Source organism: Falco peregrinus, chromosome 1 (genome assembly GCF_023634155.1).
Source record: "Falco peregrinus isolate bFalPer1 chromosome 1, bFalPer1.pri, whole genome shotgun sequence".
Taxonomy (NCBI): domain Eukaryota; kingdom Metazoa; phylum Chordata; class Aves; order Falconiformes; family Falconidae; genus Falco; species Falco peregrinus.
The window spans coordinates 129,334,523-129,354,386 of record NC_073721.1 but is presented as its reverse complement, the minus strand read 5'-3'; the positions used below and the strand labels follow the sequence as shown (position 1 = coordinate 129,354,386).

The 19,864-nt window shown below is 39.6% G+C and overlaps 1 protein-coding gene across 9 annotated transcripts in view; it reads left to right on the top strand.

Annotated features, from left to right (window-relative positions):
* Positions 1–19,864, top strand: part of NEO1 (neogenin 1) — a 212,085-nt gene that overhangs the window by 100,379 nt on the left and 91,842 nt on the right. For all 9 annotated transcript variants that reach the window (XM_055818650.1, XM_055818644.1, XM_055818665.1 and 6 more), the window contains exon 5: positions 273–409. In XM_055818650.1, the coding sequence (XP_055674625.1) occupies positions 273–409 (137 nt within the window). The remainder of the gene's footprint in view (positions 1–272; positions 410–19,864) is intronic.

Sequence of the window (19,864 nt, the reverse complement as noted above, 5' to 3'; positions counted from 1 at the left end):
CCTCCCAATTTCTTGTGCCCTTTCACCTTCTTGCTGGCACGGCCTGGGAAACTGAAAAGTCCTTGACTTTAGTATAAAATTTACCCAGCAACAAGTACAACCATCAGTGTGCTATCAGCACTGTCATCACACCAAATCCCAAACTCAGTGCTGCACCAGCTGCTAAGAAGAAAATGAACTGTCCCAGGTGAAACCAGGGCAGCACTTCTCTGGTGACACTCCGCTTAATTCTGTGTGTCCATCGAGTCACCTGTGTGTCCTGTTTTGCACAGCCATGGGAGATTGCTGCTGCTTGCGGGGGGCAGTCTGGAGGTCAGCGAGGTTACGGAGGAGGACGCTGGCACATACACCTGCACAGCAGATAATGGAAATGAGACGATTGAAGCTCAAGCAGAACTTACAGTTCAAGGTAGGTCAAGCACTTAATTTTCAGAGAGAATGTATCTCCAAATGACTTTTCACAAGACCTATATTGTGTGAATAGTTAAAAACCTGGTTGTGTTTTGTGCCCTGTTTGGGAAAAAAAAAAAAAAAACAAACAACCCCCCAACAAAAAAAAGCCTACCACCCCCACAATTCTGTTATAAATACTGTGTTACGTGTTACTCTGATTTGTTGTTCAAACTGCTCATAATTTTGTAAATATTGAAATGATTAATTTGCTTATATAATGCATCTTGAGCGTGGTTAAAAGCTGTTGTACATGCTCAGATATTATTCAACATGGTCAATGCCATACTTTTTAAATGGAGGACAAAGGTCACTGTGGATAATCACATCTGAAAATTGGCCTATACTACTACTACTACGGTCTACTTTGAAAAGGAAATATATAAAGTGTTTTTCATAATCCTTTAAATATTTTGTTGTTTTCAAGAAGCTTGACAGTAGGTAAAAGCTGAGATACGTATTTAGTAGTGCTCTTCATTTAACGTGCATATAACTTCCTTGCTTATTCTGGAAAGCTATTTTTACTAGAAACGGCACTGAAATGTTAATGTTGTTTTAAAAACATCTGACATAACCTGTGCAAATGAAGTACACTTGTTAAGGAGCAGGAAAAGAAGTTTGGCTTTTTCACCTTTCTTACATTTTTCAGGGATATCTTTTATTAATTTGATCTTAATATTGGTTTAAAATTCTCCTGCTAGGAGGTAATGATATGTAAGAGTGGTTCATATATGCAATATCCTTGTAAAAGCTTAACTGACTTTGTTTTACAATGGATTGTAGCAGTAGAAAGTTTTGTCTTAAAAGCATGTTTGATGGGATACATTTAATCACTGAACAGCCCTAAAGGAAGGTTTATCTATAGGTGAAACCTTTATGACCAAAAAAAATTGTTTTACATTGTGTGATAATTATTCTTGTACCATGAAATGTTATGTAAGGGCATGTGAGCAGAGTTCTTGCTTCTCTATCAACAAAATGCATGCAAGTTGGACAAATTTTAGTACTCAAGGCATGTGTATTTAAGGTGATGCAGTCTGTCTCTTGGAACATCTGAAACACGGCTGTGATTCTGGTATAGAAGAGCTACAGAAGATCAGTTGAGTTTTAAAAAATTATGTATGACAAGGGACAACAAGAGTTGCTCAGTATTTATTATTAACATTCAATTGTTAATATATTATATATTATATAATTAACATATAAACATTATAAACATATTATTATTAACATAATAATATTAATATTAACAGCTAAAGTCTTTCTCTTCAGGAAGTGGAGTATGAAAGAAGGTTTATACTGGCATCTGCAGCATTTCTGCTTGATGCCGCAGCTGTATTTAACCTTGTCTATGTAAAACTGAACATAAACAATGCTGTACCTTGTTAATGAACATATGGGGGGAATATGCTCCTGAGACTACGTTGTCAGTGCTCACTTTGCCCTGTTACCTGCCCACCGGTACCTTATGCTTCATGTCGCGTTTTATTCTCTGCTGGTCTTGGCACTAGCTTTCTGAGCGTGTCTTTTGCTTTCAGCACATTACTGGTACAGAGACATTTTAGCTTCTCTGCCCTTCGTTAAAAGTTGGGGAAGAAGATCTGAAAAATGCATTTTCTGCAAGGCCTGTTGAAGTGCAGTATAGCTCTACTTTGGCTCGAAGTATTTTGAAAACCAACAAATTCTGGTCATGCACAAAATCCCTCACATCTTTCTCACCTTATTTCTTGGGCCAAAAGGATAAAGATCGCACCCTGTCTTTTGAAATACTTACATGCTTGATGCTTCATAGCACTTTACGATGGTTTTATGCAACCCACTGTGTGCTGTGTTTAATTCAGTTCCAACCTATATATTTTGCAGAATTGGCATGAGGCTTTGAGTTTCATGGGCAATGACAGAAATTAATAATATTAATGATATGCAATTAAGCTAAACATGCCATAGAGAAGACTGAAATTATAGCCTTAATATAGGATATACAGCCAGGTCACTTCAGGGATGAAAGTGATCTTGAGATAACTCTTTTGCTCTTTATCTAAACTAATGTCAATTATTTCTTTATTTGCTTGTAAAAATTTAGAATATGTTCTGCCAGTTCTTTTATGCTGAATTTTACATAGATGCCTGGCACCACCAAGGGAAAAAAAAAAGAAGATTTCTTGCAAGGCTTGAGTATTAAAATATATTAAAGATTATACAGAATGCATTTTGGAAAGCTGAATTTATGATTTTACTTGGTTCTAATCTTAATTCTACTTTCCTTTGAGGGGTCACTGTAGAGAGTAATTGTATTTCTGCATTACTATAATTTGGTGAAGGTTTGAATAGTTTGAGTAACTGTTATCTGATCACTGTATCATTTCTATTGTATCACAGTAGAAAAATTGTCATCTCATCCCACCTAATAACTGCATGATTTTGCTTAATTTAAGCTGCTTCTGTCATTCTTAGAAATTAGCCTGGCAGAAATTCTTACAAGAAATCCTTATTTTTAAATTTTTTTTTATTTTTTATTTGATTTCTATGTCTCATCTGTTTTCTGCACCTCTTGAAGCACCTGAGGTTTTTTGTTTGGAGATTTCAGTAGCATACTAGTCATTGTTCCAAGGCAATCAGTCTTTTTTTCTTGTATTAACATTTCATGATGGCAATTCAGTGAGACGTTTGTGAATCTCTGCTGAAGTGTGGTTAAGATGGCATTGTTTGACAGTGTTAGGACAGTTAAAGTGAAAAGGTGTTCCTGTTGATGCCTCTTAACTGAGATTTCCCTGCAGCACCAGGTAGGAATTGACTGAAATTCGCAGGTAGTTAGAAGCAACCGGGTTTATCCAGTTGTAAGCTTAAATTGTGCACAGAATAAAAAGAATGCTCATTAAGCATTGCTTTGCTCCAAGACCAGCTTTTCTATATCCTTTAACAGGGATATAAAAACCTGGAAGCTAGCATGCTTTCTCTGTGATGTGATACCAGTGGCAGCAAGCTGCCATGCATCTGCTGCACTGGGCTGATCACTGGAAGCTTGTCCTTCCATGGCGGTAAGGATGGAATTGCTGACCTTCATCATTAAAGGGCAGGGTGCTGTGAAGTGTCCCACCCTGAGGTGTGTGCTGTGCTCAGCTGGCAAGAAATGCCGACATTTTGCTGTGCTGCTGCTGTGTATGTGTAAGGTACATGGGAGGTAATTGAAGATAGCTTATTCCAGCTGCATACAGCATATAAAGTGGTCAAGCCTTGGGAGTTGGTGCGTTTTTTTTCTTTTAAATTTGGCACTATTTTCAGTTCAGATCAACAGTACCTTAAACTAATGCAGTTTACTGAGATGCTATAGGTGGCGCTTAAAGATATCATCTGTTTCAGATACCTGGAAGTAGTCTGTAGCAGAAGTAGACATAGGCTACCCTGTGTCATTTTTTTAAAAAAAGTATGTTAGAGGAGCCTTCTGTTGTCCTTAATGCTTGGTTTTAAAAAAATTATTTCATTTCCCTACATACATTACAGGAGGACTGAATCTGGAAAAATGACTTGAGCTATAAAGAAGTTCTTGACTAGAAAGGTACTCGAGGGTCCAGAAGAATATTACACAAATTTGTTTCCTCAGTCTCTTTGTCTACAACACGTATCTTGAAGCTAGAGTTACAAGAATTTCATTTTATTCAGAGGATGATGGAAAATTAATGGAATATTTTGGTGAAGGCGGTTCTAAGAGTATGCACGTACAGATCCTGAGAGTACAGGAAAAGTGCTATTTCAGTACTGATGAAGGTAAATAGCAGTGTTAAAAGTGTTTACTTGAGAAATTTAAATTTTAGGTGGGTTTGGAGAGAAGAAAGTGTTTTTTAAGTAGCCTGCATTTTTGAGGAAGACGAAAGAATCATCAATTATTATAAAATAATACCTGTTTTGCCATTAGTAACATTCTTTGTACCTTTACTCGTGAAACATCTGAATTCCAGCCCTTTGTGAAGCCTTGTTATTCTTTGATATGGTACCAGGGGATTTTTTTGCAAAATTCACAGGGAATTGAAAATGCTAAAAATCTGGAGTACATCTTGGAAGACAATGATTTTTGGTGTAGGTTCTATCAACCACCTGGATTTAATTCTGTCCGTAGTGCTGGGTGACACAGCTGTTCCTGCCCTCCTCTCAGTGTGGCTGTGCCCACTGGAAGGGTGGGCACTGTCCCCACTTATCCCCACAGCCCCTCTTGTCTGTAGGCCCAGCTGCTTTTTGTGAGCTCTAAGGCACTTTAGTTAACTTAAACCAGTTAAACCAGGCTTTTTCAGACTGGTTTGAGCTGTCTTAAATCATTTCAGTCAAAATGGGTGGGGGAGCAGCTGCCTGAACAGCTCAGCGGTGGCTCTGTTGGAAGTGCAATTTTCAGGCCTTTTCCTTGAAAAAGGGAAGATGCACTTTGCCACAAAGTGAGGAGACACTTGGAAGCAAACTCAGAAGACTGCTCTGCATCAAGGAGTTACAGAAAATAAAAGTTTCTAGTAATGTGTGTGCAAATTAGAGATTTCACGTGTCCTTGTGTCACGCATCAAATTTTTGACTTGCAAGTTCGAGAAGTGGTTTGAGTGTGGAAGAGAACACGAAATTTCCTGGGGGAAGACCTGCAACTGAGAGGGTTCCAGCCCCTAAAGCTTAACATTTCTGAATCCCATCCACATTTAAGATAGTCTTTAGGGAAAAGTATCTGATGGATAAATGTGTGTACAGCTTTGTACCTGCTCACTTTTCCCTGAGTTAACCTTGGGTGCAAAAAGCGTATGTCAGCACGGTCTCAAGCCAGCACCTAGAAGGTGCCATTCCCAGGGCAGATTACCTCCCATGAAGGGAGGTGATAATTTGGTGTCCGAAAATCTTTGATAGAAAGTCAAATATCTTTTAGCCGTGTTGACAGTGTTCTTCCCCTTACTGTCAGCAGGAGGAATGGTGCTGGGTACCAGATTTATTTACATCACATGTAATGAATTGAGAGCACTGGAAAAATTTGTTTTGCTCTCACCAGCAATGAAAGAATCTGTAGTATTTCTATTAGATAAGAGTGGAAAGTGATGAAAGTAAAGCTGGGGAAACAAGTAGTAAATGTATTTAAAATGCAGTTGGCTGGCTTCTGTTCAGTCTAAAACCTGTGGCCTGGAAGACCCATAGTGGCAGTTAAATACTGAGAAGGTTATAAGTTCATTCTTCATCTGGGAAATATTTCAAATTTATTACTGTGCCCAGCACCCCTGGGATTTCTGCAAATACTGTGACTCGAGTTAGATCACTGCATGAGCTTCCTGTCGCCTGTCTTGGTACTTATGCTGTAGATAACGAGTTTAGAGGGAGTTTTCTCTTTCTGTTGAAATATTTACTGCAGTTAATAATGAACCAGAAAATAATAAACTAAACAAATTCCATTTTCATTTTCCTTGTAAAATTGATATAACAGGTCTGATGTCTTTAAAATAAATGAATCACTGCATTTGTGTGAGAGAAGTCAGAAATGCTCTTTTTTTTTAGTTGTCTGTGTTATTACCTTTCAGTGGGTTTTTTGGGATAGCAGACGGTTGACTTGAGTCATCTAGGACAGCATTCAGTGTCTGATAACATATCTTACATCTAGGCATTAAATACTTTGCTGTGTTAACGTACTAAAATTAAACATCAAAAAAGGAAAGTTTATTTTTGGGTATCTGTAGTGATAAATTAGAGGTTGCACATGGCAATAGGCTGATCAATACCTCATTTGTGCTGCCAGAGCAAATTGTATGGAAAAAACAAATGCAGAAGTGTTTTGATAGAATTAGCAGTTTTGTGCTTTGGGAGGAAATGCTGGAAATATTTTCAGTATAGCTGAAAAGCATTATGCTAATGGAAAATCCTTATTCTAGCAAAAGATATGTGTATTGCAATGTTGGTCCTGCAGTGTAAGAAAACGGTATTTTTGCTTTCTATGCAAGAGTTCGGTAGTGATATTTTGTCTACCCAATAGATTTTCAATTAATAGTCCGTGACACAAATCAGATTTGAAAAGATGATGTTATTACAACACAGCTGAACTGTAGTTGATTGGGAGTCAAGACTATACCAACTAAAACACTCCTTTGTTAGTGTAGCATTGTCACATGCAAAAACGTTTGAGATAGTGAAATTTAGGATCGTGAACACTTGGAGCAAGGTTTGGCACACTCGAAAGGAAAGAAACTTGGCTTTCACAAATCTGTGCAAGGGTGCGTAGGTCAGGCTTTCTGAGAAGCAATCTATCACCTCTGTGGTTCTGCTTTACTTTTCATACAGCCGTTGTATTTGCTGTTGGTGTAATAGTGTTTCTAGTACAGGAAACACATTGTTATTGATGGCAGGTAGTTATTTTAAGGTTTTGTATTTGAAGATACTGGCTTAAAAACTAGCTGTGATTATACTTGTGTTAATAAGAATTCTCTATTTTTGTTTACTGCTCTTTATATTTGGGAATTGCATAGTCTAAGGCTGTTGATGAGGCTTTAAAAATAGCTTGAAAAATTGCTCCCATTTACACTGTTATTGAGAAACAAGACTTTGGTCAAATAGCTCCCCTCGTGTCATTAAAATAAGATGAAAATGTACCGGGAAGTGTGAGGTAAGTCAAAATGTGTGGCTCTTTCCCCATAGCTTTATTTTAAACATGTAATTTTAAATGTGTTTGGTTTGGTTTTTTTTTAATATCTCAAAAACTGTTGAAAAAGAATTGTTTCTAAACTTACTGCATAGGAAATGGGCTATTGGTCACAGTTGTCTTATTTACCATTGCAGCTGCAAAGAGGGAGCATTCACTCCTGTCTGTCTGTTTGGTTTCCTTGTCTTGCACAAAGAGCTGTTTTATTCACTTTGTTTTACTAACTAACCTGAGTTAAACTTGTAAAGACTTTCTTTAAAATCAAAACAAAACAGTTGTAGAAGGAAGAGCCCTAATGTAAAGAATCTTAGACTTCTCTTCCAAGGGTACATATGACCAGTTCTTCATCTGTGGCAAATGCTTTGATAAAAGATAATGCCATCCTTCTCAAAAAATTGTAGAAGTTTGAAAAGACTATTAAATCCTGCAGCAACAGAATAATATGTCTGGGTAGCTCTTATTTTTGCACTTAGCTTTCATTATTACTGAAAGCAATTCTAGGGAAGAAATTTGAACCAACACTGAAAATTGCTAAAAACTTTCTCATACCTTCTAGATTATCTTTATCGATTTCTGTCTCTAATTATGCTCAGTGCTGTATCTTGATAATAGACTGCACTTCAATTTTAGATTCAGAAGATAGTACACTAAACCTGGTACTGTCAAAGGCTTGTACTTGGGACAAAGTACCAGTTTTTTAGGTTATATTGGAACTACTCTGGTTGGGGGAAGCTGTTAATGATAAAAAGAATCTCTGCTTCATGCATGTTTTTTCTTTCCCTTGAAACTAATGTGACTTCCATTAATGATCTTTGTTCCATGATACAAAAGAAACGCAGTAAGTCAGAGAAGTCTGATGTGGGGAGGATGTATAAGCAGAACTCACTGTAATTTTGGTCAGTAGCATTGTACTTGATTATCTGAAAATTTAAAAAAAAAAAAATTCCTTGCTGCTGCTCTTAAGTATAGTTTAATGTTTATGCAGTTGTATAATTTAGTTGTGAATTCAACTAAATATGTCTAGAGATACCATTTGAGTAATTTTTGTCTCTGTCACAATCGTGTTCAAAGACAATGTTACTAGTGATAAAGTTGCGAACAAATACTCAGAAGCACACATGGAATGGGGAGGGAGGAGATGGTAGCATTATTTTAAGACCTCACTTGCTCAGGCTTTACCTGGAGACCAAGAATGCCCATCTGTGTGAGATGCATAATTTTTAATACTAAATGTAAACTTCCACAAAAATGAATCGTTCTTTGCATCATGCAGAACATCACACTTCTGTTGTGTTTAAAGATACTGTGATCTGATTTCTGTTGCCCGCTACTGTCACGCGGACTTGGGCTCAGCAGAACCTCAGATTGCCTCTGCCTGTACCTACTCACTTTCCAAGTCTTGCTCTGTAGTTGGTGAACCATTGTAAATTTTTTTTATGTCTTAATGTTTTTCTAAGACCACAAGGAACATTTGTCCAGTTCTTGCCATATTTCAGAAGCACAGGACAGTAAAGCTTCTTGAAGAAAGCTTGCCACAATTATTAATAGGGGCACAAAAATTTGTTTTCTTTAATTGTGTTTCCAAAAATTATGAATGAGCTTTTCTAGAACTTTGAAGGAGGATTCCCTTGTAGCAGCGCAAATGTTTAAAATTCAGCGGTATTACAGAACAATGAGAACTGAATGTTGTAACAAGAAGCATTGGGGAGCCTTCACAAGCAATGATCTCTGCCTTGCTGCATACTCCTGGGTTTCAGTGTTCAAAGTGTGCAAACCCTCCGTGAAGCTTAGGGCTGGGATGGTTTGCTGACCTTTCCTGGGGTCAGGGCTGAGCAGAGACAGCTGCTGTCTGTGCCTTGCGCTGCACATGTGAGCAGGGTCTCAACTTCTGTGGTCAGGGCAAGTACAGGATGATTATTGAAACCTGATAGTGAAGACAAGGGTTATGTGTGTGCCTCGTAGAGGTGCATCCCCTTTGGTATGAGCCATCCACAGGTCGACAAGGTGGTGTGGAGGCTTCACAGACCAGGCACTCATTACAATAACAGATGTGGTTTGGTTTGAACTGTGCTGCAGAGGTATGAGTGTGGTACGTTCAACTGTCAGAGCGTGATATTCACCCACTGACAGACTGGGGTGAGGAACTGGAAATGGGTGTACTGTGTCTCTGAAGCTTCTGGCACAGGATGTGAAAAGCTACATTTGTCAACTGAAATCAATCCCACTCTTTGATCGTGCTGTGACTGCAAATGTTATGCCCCTGCTGCATCCAGAAACATCGGCTCACAGCACGTGCTCTTTCCAGCAGTGGTGACTTCCCGCTAACCGGCAGGAAGGACCATGGATGTGGCAGTTCTCTGGGTTTGGACACCGTCCTGGGGGCAAGCTGTCTGGAGCAACCGACGGCGGTAACAGAGCAATGCAGGTGAAGCTGCAGTGGTCTGTAGACAATAGTGTTGCAAGGCAGGCTTTTCCCCTTCAGAGTCTCTTTCCTGAGTACCTGACAACCATTAACCATGAGGTTCTTTTATGTGAACCATCTGTAATTCACTCAACAGTTTGATTGTATTTGGAAAAGTTTTTTGTGTCATGTAGGTGCTGCATAGTTTTCAAACACATTTTTTTGGTGCCAAAAAATGGATTGCAAAAGCCTGAAATGGTTAGATGTTAATGAGGACAAAGATTAGATCCTTTTGGCTAAGTGCCCGTAACTGAATTGCACTGGGGTTGGGGGGTAGTGTCTCCAGAGCTGTACGTGCAAGGAAGATGAGATACACTTTCAATTTAAAAAAAGCTTTGTGATTTATTTTACACACACATATAAAAAATACCATTAAGAAAGACAAAACCAAATTATCAGTAACCTGTACAATTCATGCAAATGGTTTTCCTTGTAAATGTTCTTGAGTAATCCTTGGGGATAATGAAAATGTTACTAAATTAAGCAGCAGTGTCTTAAATATCTACAGTGTAGAAACTGATATTGAACTAAGGGAATTGTAAAAGCTGTTTTCTCTTTCAGCTAGAATTTCTAATAAATTAAGATCATATTAATGGGGTTTTGAACCAGCTGCTGCTTTATGGAAAGAAATACTTTTTCCCACCAAATGGTTTTTAAAACAATAAGCTGTGATTGCTATCAATACCTTTGGCCTAGACAGTCAGTTACAGAAAATGCACGGTTTTGCCCAAGTCTCATATTTAGATGTATTTGTCTAGTCTCCAAACTAAAAATGTACTTTTTAGTTGGAGCAGGGTTTGCCTGACACGGGACTTACTACCTTGATTCTGAAGTCAGTTACCTGATGAAGTACGTAGCGCTGCAGATAGGGAAGGAGAGGCATGCTGCAGTGTGGGGCGGTCAGTCCTGCACCAGTCAGGCTTCCACCCCTTTCCCAGGTTTCCTTTCATTGCGCTGCTTCCTTGAGCTAAAATGCTCATCTGAACTAATACTGTTGAAATGATTTTCTAGTTTTGGGAAGACATGCAATGATGCCTGCCATCCTGTTTTCTATACCTAGTTTCAGCTTGTTTCTTGATAGTGTGTTTTCCTTTAGATTGTTTGGAACAAAACACCAATTCCATGAATTTTGTCATACCATCTATGTTATGCGTGAATATACATGGTACGTTATATGAAGCATTCCATTAGGTTCCTTGTGAGTTAGGCAGGAGGTATAATTATTTCTGGGTGGACAGTTCATCCTCTGCACAACTGACATGATATTATAAATGGCCCCTGGTTTTCATGCAGTGCTGTAGGAAAGGTAAGCTGGTCGGGTAGCCCAGCTGGTTCATTGCTCCAGGTGCTCTTGAGTAATTGTCAAAGAGTGAAGGGCATGGTAGATACAGTCGTTAACTACAGATAGGCTATAGGTTTTTCATTATTGATTTTAGTCCCTATAAAAAAGAGATGACAGAATTTCAATTAAAAAATATTTTTTTTAAAAAAACTGAAAGATTCAGTAGTGATTTTTAAGTTGCATATGCCAGTGACTTCCAAGAAATGTGAATGTGTGAACTCAGAAGCTCATTAAAATGCCTTCTTCCTTGAAGTGAGAACTCTTTTTATAGAAATTGTGCCCTAAATGGCAAGTATTTTTCTCTATATATCAGGGTCATCCTTCCATGTTTAATTGGTTGAATCAAGCTTTAAGTTTGATTCTTGGATTTATGGGTTTTAAGTTTTTTTCCATTTCAACAGAGACTTTTGCTTTGTTTTTGCACCATCAAATTTGTGATGAAATCTGAGGGTGATGTTAAAATGGAAATGCTGAAGAACACCATGCATTACTTAAAATGTCTCGAGAGAGAGACCGTACCACAAAGTATACATATACTTTCTTTCAAGTTAAATTTTTATGGTAGTTAAGCTGACTCTTACGCCACCAGATGATTTATTTCTCTAATGGGAGCTAGATTATTGCAGTTGCTAGGTGTCTCATTATAAAAACTGTAGTCCTTGGCAGGGAAGTTTATTCCAAAGTTAAAAAGATGAAACAATTCAGTAATTTGTTGTAAGAAGGTGGTCCGTTATCTGTAGTGACTTACTCCCTACGCAGTCTTGCAGTTAATTAGTCTTCATGATGAGAATAATTGAAAAGAAAAACACCATGGAGTTTTGATTCCTGAAGTAAACAGTTTCTTTAGTTACAGTGTCAGTTTAAGTTCAATGTACTGTTTTGTAGTAGCAAAGAACTTTGAGACAGGTGTGATCTGCGTGATAAAGTTGTTATATGCTCCTCAGTGACAGTTCTGAGGCTCTCTCTTCAGAAATGTGTTGGAAGGAGGCCTATAAGAAAATGTGAACTGAAAATAAAGGAAACTGGGCTCACAGGAGGCTAGTTGATGGTTAGTAAATGGCAGAAAGATAATTTTTTTTAATTGAATATTTTTCTAAACAGTCCTGATTTCTGCATCTCTGCTAGGCTTGCTTGTTTTCAAGTGCTAACTCAAAGATTTATTCTATGTTTTTTCTTTTTTGCATTCTCAGGAGGTTGGATATAGCCTCAGTATAGTGTTAAACAAAGCATTTTACAAGTGAGGACATAAATTGCTCTACTGTATGGTAATTCAAAGCACCCTTGTGCTCTAGAAGTGGCATTCCACAGGTTACATGCCTCTGACTCACATCAGATGGTTTTAGTTTCAGTAAAGTATTTTGTTCTGTAAATACAAGTTCAGTACAAGGGTTTTTTTGTTTTGTTCCTCGTAAGTTACAATACTTGAAAGGTCCAAGGTAGGGGGCCTTGAAAGGCCTACTGTAACCTTGCCATCACTATTAAGCTAATACACACAATGTAGGCTTACTAAATATTTCTCTTTATGAAAGAATAAATGTATTGCCTGCAGTGATGGTAGGCATGCAAGTTGCGAAATCTTACCCGAAAGTACTTTTTATCAGTAAAGCTCTGGATCTGTAAACACAAGGAGCAGTTCACTTAAGTAGGACAAGGTATTTCTTGCATAGGCATGTTGCAGTGTGGAATTGTATTTGAAGGAGATATGAAAGTTTTAGCAGTCTTCAAAAATAATCATGCTTCACACTGTATAACTCATCAAGCTCAATAGTATTTTGGAGCTTCAACTTCAAATTAACTTTCTTTTTTTTATTTTAATGCAATACATTTCACAAAATACCCAGAGCACTACAGGCCAGTCAGTCTCACCTCTGTGCCCAACAAGATCATGGAGCAGATCCTCCTGGAAACTGTGCTAAGGCACATGGAAAATAAGGAGGTGGTTGGTGACAGCCAACATGGCTTCACTAAGGGCAGATCGTGCCTGACCAGTTTGGTGGCCCTCTGTGATGGATGGGGGTACAGCCTTGGTGGGTATGGGAGAAGCAACTGATGTCATCTGCCTGGTCTTGTGCAAGCATTTGGCACTGTCCCACACGACATCCGTGTCTCTGGATTGGAAGGGCATGGATTTGACAGCTGGACCACTTAGTGGAGAAGGAATTGTCTGGGTGGTCGCACTCGAAGAGTTGCAGTCAACAGCTCAACGTCCAAGTGCAGACCGGTGATGGGTGGCATTCCTCAGGGGTCCATGCTGGGCCTAGCACTGTTTAATGTCTTTGTCAGGGATGTGGACTGTGGGATTGAGTGCACCCTCAGCAAGTTGCCCAGCGATGCCAAGTGGTGTGGTCGACACTGGAGGACCGGGATGCCATCTGCCTCTCCAGGCTGAGGGAGCTGGGGCTGTTCAGCCTGGAGAAGGGAAGGCTCCGGGAGACCTTCCAGCACCTTCCGGCACCCAAGGGGGGCGACGAGAAAGCTGGAGGGGGGTGTTTTACAAGGGTAGTGATAGGACAGGGGGGAATGGCTTTCAGCTGAGAGAGGATGGATTTGGATTAGATATCAGGAAGAAATCCTTCCCCGTGCGGGCGGCGAGGCGCTGGCACAGGCTGCCCGGAGAGGCTGTGGGTGCCCCATCCCTGGCAGTGCCCAAGGCCAGGCTGGACGGGGCTGGGGGCAGCCTGGGCTGGGGGGGGTGTCCCTGCCCCTGGCACGGGTGGGACTGGGTGATCATTACGGTCCCCACCAACCCAAACCCTTCTGTGATTCTATGAAATGGTTGAAGCCCTTCAGGTTTGCAAGTCTGCATACTGTCTTTTGAGAAGCTGAAGGCAGGTGTTGCGCATAGCGATGAAGCAAAGAGGCCAGAAGTGCAATTTGAAATATGTCAGTCTTCGGTAATGAAAATCTCTTTTGAGATGCGTTTAGCAGCTCATAGCTTCTGAGAGTTAAGTTGATGCTGTTAAGCATACATTTTAGTAAATTCAAATGTTTTACTCTAAGCTATGAGTGATGCTTTGGGGAGAATTTTTGAAATTAATTTTTGCCTTTCCTATCCCCTTTGGGCAAATAATTTTTCTTCTGCTTTTTTAGTACACTTAAAATTAATAACTTTGTTTACTGACAGTGTCAAAAATAACATAGCTCTGATTTACAGCATTTATCTTTTGCTTGTTTACTTCCTGTCTAGCACATCATGAAATGCCATAGACAGAATAAACCGTTTCTTATGAAGGTGGTTTTGTTGAGATAATAGAAAAGCAGAGTGCGTGAGCACTACCTTGTTATGTTCTCTTTGATGCAGAAAAAACCATGAGGCCCAAGTCATTGTCCTTTAAATAATTAGTTGAAAACTTGTTTTGGACAGCTGTCCAAGAATTTGCATGGAGTGGGAAGGGAAAATAGCCACTGGAGGCTTTGTGAGAGAAAAAGGACATTTTGTTATGCGAGATCAGGCTTCTGAGGTTTCATGAAGTGTAGTGTATCTATCCATGGCACTGACTGTACATTTCCTTCCAGTCATATACTTAATTTGAATGTTGCATGGTTATTGCTCTACTAATTTGCTTAAATTATCATTAGTGTAATTATCCATTATAGGAGTGATTTTCAGAGTTGCTAATCTGCTACTCTTTGCAGAGTTGCAAAGAGTCCCTGCTACTTTTGATTATATTTTGATTATAACTGGAATAGTATAGACATCAACTCCGAGGGTTACAAGCAAGAGAACTGAGGAATTAAATAATAAACCTATTAATTTACGTAAAATTTAGCTGGATTGTAAGCAAGTGCAATAGAACACAAGGAGTAAAGCTTTTATGAAGCCTCTTATATCGTTTCCGTTGACAGTTTTCTCTGTATCACTGCTCTGCATCATCATGTTAATCTTATGGTAATGTTAAATAAGTATTTTGAGTACTTTGGCAAAATACTGTGGCTTCAAATCCTAAGCTGGTTCTCTTGCAAAACTTAAACTTGGTTTCTTTAGTTTGACATTGGATTATAATTGTTGATCATTGTTTTCAAAGTAAAAGAATTTTCTTTAAGGTACAGAAAAATGTTACATATGAAGAATAGTTTTAATTTTTTTCTTTGCCTACAGTAGCTCAGATATGTAAAACTTTATTTGAAAGAACATTCTTCCCTTTTTATTAAACAAGTGATCCATTATTGTACCACCTTACAAAAATAGTAAGTGTTGTTGTGAGATATTCTTTAGAATTATATGCCAGCTTTTTTCTGGAGTTCTAGTGCTGTATTTATGTGAAAGTCGTTGCTGTTTAATATACTAAGTTGAAAACTCTTCCTAATCTATTAACAGTCATTAGTTTGTATCAGTATTGTGGGAATGCTCCATGGTCTGTTTTTTCTGTTTGCTAGGAAGAATTATTTTCTAAACTATTGCAAACTTAGAAAGTTTATTTGATGGATTTGAGATATGCTCCTTGTCCATAATATCTGCCTTGATTTATCTACCTTAAGAAAAAAGAACTTGGCTGAGGTATGTGTTTCCCTGAATTCCAGTTGCTTCCTGTGAGCTCCTGTAACTGAAAAGCAATGACTCTTGCACCAGGTAGTATTTCAAGATAAGCAACCTGTAAAGGCAAAACAGCCTGGCAAATTTGTAACTGTGCTTGGAAATCATGCTGGTTTTCTGCTTTACTTTTGTGGTGTTTTGTTTTTGTTGTTCCTTAGACTGCAGAAACAGAGCAAGTGACTTAGTTATTTTTGTTTAAGTTTAAGCCTAACAGACTGCAGGCTTAGTAGAGGACTTGATGCAAGCTGTGGCCATCTCTCAGCTAACCCCTGGCAGGGCAGGGAAGCGCTGTAACGCACAGTAGAACTTCTCTATATTCACTTAAGCTGCCAGTTTGAGACTGATTCGTGCAGTGTGGTGAGAAACACATCCTGAAATTCCAACTTCAGTCATTCTAGAAAGCTGAAGGATTAATTAGAAGTTGTGCTTTTGTGCAACTTGCCATACAATTTACAAAGATTTCCTTAAGTTCATTTTGTGTCTTTATATATTTAAGTTACTATGATGATTTTATTTTTTTTTAAATTTTTAGATTTTTTTAAAAGGAAGAACGAACATATTTTGGTACAGTGCAAGGTTCTCGTGGCGTGGTGTTTCTGTTCAGCCACAGAGAAGTGGAAGTATATTCCAAATCCATCCTGCCTCTAACTCAACTTGTATTTAAATTTTTAAGACCTTTGATCTTTCAGCACAGGGAAATGTTTTTTAAGGTTTGCCACGCCAGCTCAAATATAATGCAGGCCGTCCAAGATGCAAAAGGGCCTATTCCCTTTAGTGACAGACTAACTTTAGGAGCGTGTGTACTGTAATGCCACTTGAAGAGCTCTCCTAGTGCACTCCCGTGGTAAAAACCTGCTGATGGAGGCACCATAGTCTTTGCCTTAACCAGCTGGTGCCTTCGTCAGTATTGTATATGTGTGTTAAACCACCTATTGTAAGATGTGGCTGCTACCGGGTCTGATTCCCGAGTTGTCCTGAAATAAAGGAGCGCGGCTGACGCAGGACCAGAAAAGGGGTAAGTGGTGGAGCAGCCCATGGGATGGGCAGGAATGGGGGCTTTTGGTCACGGGGCTCTGAAGGCTGAGCAAGTCTCTGCTGTCAGGGTCAGAAGACAGCTTTCCATTTGAAGTCCTCTTATTTTAACAATAACGCTGTGCAAAGAAAGGTGTGTGACAGTTCGGTCTTACTATGCACATATTTTTGTGAGTGAATGGAACACAGCAATGCAGCAGTAGCTGTGCTGGACCAAGCAAAAGGCTCATATGTTTGGTGTCTTGTCCAAAAGCAGATGGTTCAGAGAATGTAAGTAAGGGGCAAGAATATTTGTTGCTTCCCTTGAGTAATGTCTCATTCTCCAGCCATTTGCAGACTGGGGATTTTCTGAGCTACATGTAGTTCCTACATTATTTAGCAATCCTCAATAGATTTCTTTCCTATTAATCCGTCTTCTGCTCCTGTCCCCCTCCCCCCGCCATGTAAACATCTTGTGTTCGCAGCATCCCGTGACACTGGGGGGAACAGCACCTCCTTTTTGTTTGTTTTGACCCAATCTCTCTTAAATTGATTTGATTTTTCTTTTCTTTAACTAGCTTGTGTGGGAAAAGGCTGAAGCAAGCCGTCCTTTTTCCCCCACTGTACCAGACACCATTTGATAGGCCTTTATTGTCCCCTCTTCAGTTGTTTCTTTTTAGACTGCGCAATCTTAGCTTGTTTGCTTGTTTCTTATACGGAAGCTGTTACTCAAGTGGATTGTAATTGAAGTTGTTCTGGGGATTTGTAAATTAGAAGGGACTTTGATGTGAAGATAGGCCTGCATTCATTGATCAGGAAATAAAAGTGATTGGGTAACTCTTAACTGATGCATAAAACAAGCCTACAGAATTTGTGTCATTACAGCCAAAAAAAAATGGAAAAGCATAAACTCTCCATCTCTCTTTTTTGGAGTTGATCAGAAAAAATGTTTTTTTTCCTAGCGGGTGATGACTGTAGGGATATGCCTCGTTTCTGCTGTAGCGTGCCGTTGGAAGTTCGCATCATGCTTTGGTGAAGATGAGAGGGGCTTAGTGGAGCAGTGGATCCAATCAATTACTTTTACTGTTTGCAGACCTAGTTCGTTTCATTCCCAAGTGATCTGAGGCAAGCTGTATTTAGTGAACAAACGGTTTGATATTTGGAATTATCTTAAAATCTGTGCCCTTTTTGGCCTTTGGTGGCTTCTCAGTCTCCAGCATAAAAATGCACTGCCCTGTTGCAAAGGCTGCACGGGCAAATATTCAAAATAAAGAAATTTCAAAGGTAGTTGTCTTTAATTTGTCACTTCCCCGTTGTTATGGGATGAAGTTACAGAAATCTTAAAATACATGTTCTGCTGTTTCTCCACAGGATCTTACTGCCTTGTGCAGTGCACAAATTTCATGGTACTACTTTATTGAAAAAATGTTCGATATTTGGTATTTTTTTTTCTTGTTCAGGGGATAGTACCATGACTTATTTATCATACCCAGTTCAAATCCATATTTATTTCTGTTCTGCTATTCAGCACCATGGAATCTGAATCATTCATAAACACTAATGAATGTATTTTTGCACTGTGCTGAAATGAAGTGGTATTGAATCCATTTAAAAAATTGACTGAGACATGGAAAAATTAAGATGAAATGTATCCAGCTGCTTTAGTGCCCAGTGTGAGACACTTAAACATTGATTTTTCAGAATATGCATCTCTTAATATGTCCCTTTGGAGCTGTGATTGGCGTTACGCATTGGAGAAGGGTGAGCGGCTCTGCTGCTCTGTCTGGCTGTTGACCCAGATCACAGGCTGACAGGTTGCAGTCACCTGTCAAAAACTGGATTTGCTTTTTAAATACCCTCCCCAGGCCCCACAGTGAGGCAGAGGCAGGGAAGGCATCTGATTTTCTAGGGCCCTGTTAGAGACAGGGCTGTTCATTCCCTTTTTGTGGTTTCTTCACCAGCCTCTGCTTGCCTCCGGCGGTGGATGTGTTGTAGTCAAGGGCTTTCATGCTGATTTCTGCCTCTCGAGCTGGGTACCAGCCACCCTCCGGTGTGCCCAGCTGTGAGGGGGTCTTCCCTGGGCCGGGGTGGGGAGCAGATGGAAGTGGAAGGTTGTGTCCATTTGCTGAGGACATGGGAGTGGGCAGCTGGCCTTCCCAGGCGCCTCCAGCCTCTAAAGGGGCAGCACTTGGAGAATTTCTTCCACTGTTGTCCTCTTCTCTGATGTTCCAGCCTGCCCTGGCCTACTTACACGCCACGTTCATCAGTGTCTTTTTCTACTGTACTTGTTCTCTCTAGTGTCCTACTAAATCCTACTCTTTGGGTTGCGGGTCCCTTCAGATGCCTACTCTTTGCTCAGTTGATCCCTGTTACTCTGCCTGTTCTGTCAGTTCATGCCTTTTTACCCTTTTTCCTTTGCCATCTCTTGCCATTTTTGTCTCCTTAGTCCCTCTACCTTCCTGAGATCTTCTGCGAATGGTAGTGCTGTCAGCGCTCCCTGCACTCTCACCGTCCTTGCCCGGCTGTGCCATGCCCCTGACTGTGCTGCTCCCTCCACCTCTATCTGCCTGTGCCTGAATTTACCCCTGTTGTCCCAGCCTCCTCACCCCGTCCTGCTGTTCTCCCATCCCCTCTCCTTTCTCCAGGCATCTTCCTTCTCTTATGCATCTTTGACAAAATGAAAAATTTAAAAATAAAACCCCAGTGTTTTCTTCACTGATCAAAAAGATCTGAACAATTGTAAACTTATGATTTGAGTTTCTGAAAAACGCAATTCAAGGAAGAAAATACACGTGGAAAATTTGCCATATTCCCACTTTGGCAAGTTATGAACTTCTTTGTAACAGTGCACTTGGGTGTCATTCACTGTAGATGGAGGCCTCAGACTTACCTATAAAAGTAATTCAGAAAATAACTAAACCTTTGTTTTAGTCTGCTGGAAAGGCTCATCCTTAGCTGTCATAACTGATTTACCAGCTTCATGGTAACACTGCAGTGTTTACAAATGCATTAATCATGGTAATCATCTTTAAAAAGTCTTTATACAATAACAGATGAGTGATGATAAACAATGTGATAGCATATTTTACTGAGGACTAAAACTTTTTGGTGGGTATGTTTGAACTTGTATGTCATGACACATGCCTGCTGTGCTGGCAGTTGCTTTAGATGTACCTTCCAGGAAAAAATCTCTGTATCTAGAATAAATATCCATAAATGCCAGAAGTAATGTTTTTTTTATTTTCCACAGTGATTGCAGCAGTGCTGCAGATCCTGTCATTAAACCGTCTCAGTATAGATGAGGGACCCGTGTTAGTGTTTTGCTTTATACAGTGGTGTTTTAGAAGCGGCAGAGGGGATCTAAACAGAATTGTCTCCCAGGCTGCTCTTGCAGTTTTGCTTCCGAGAGGTGGTGGGGCA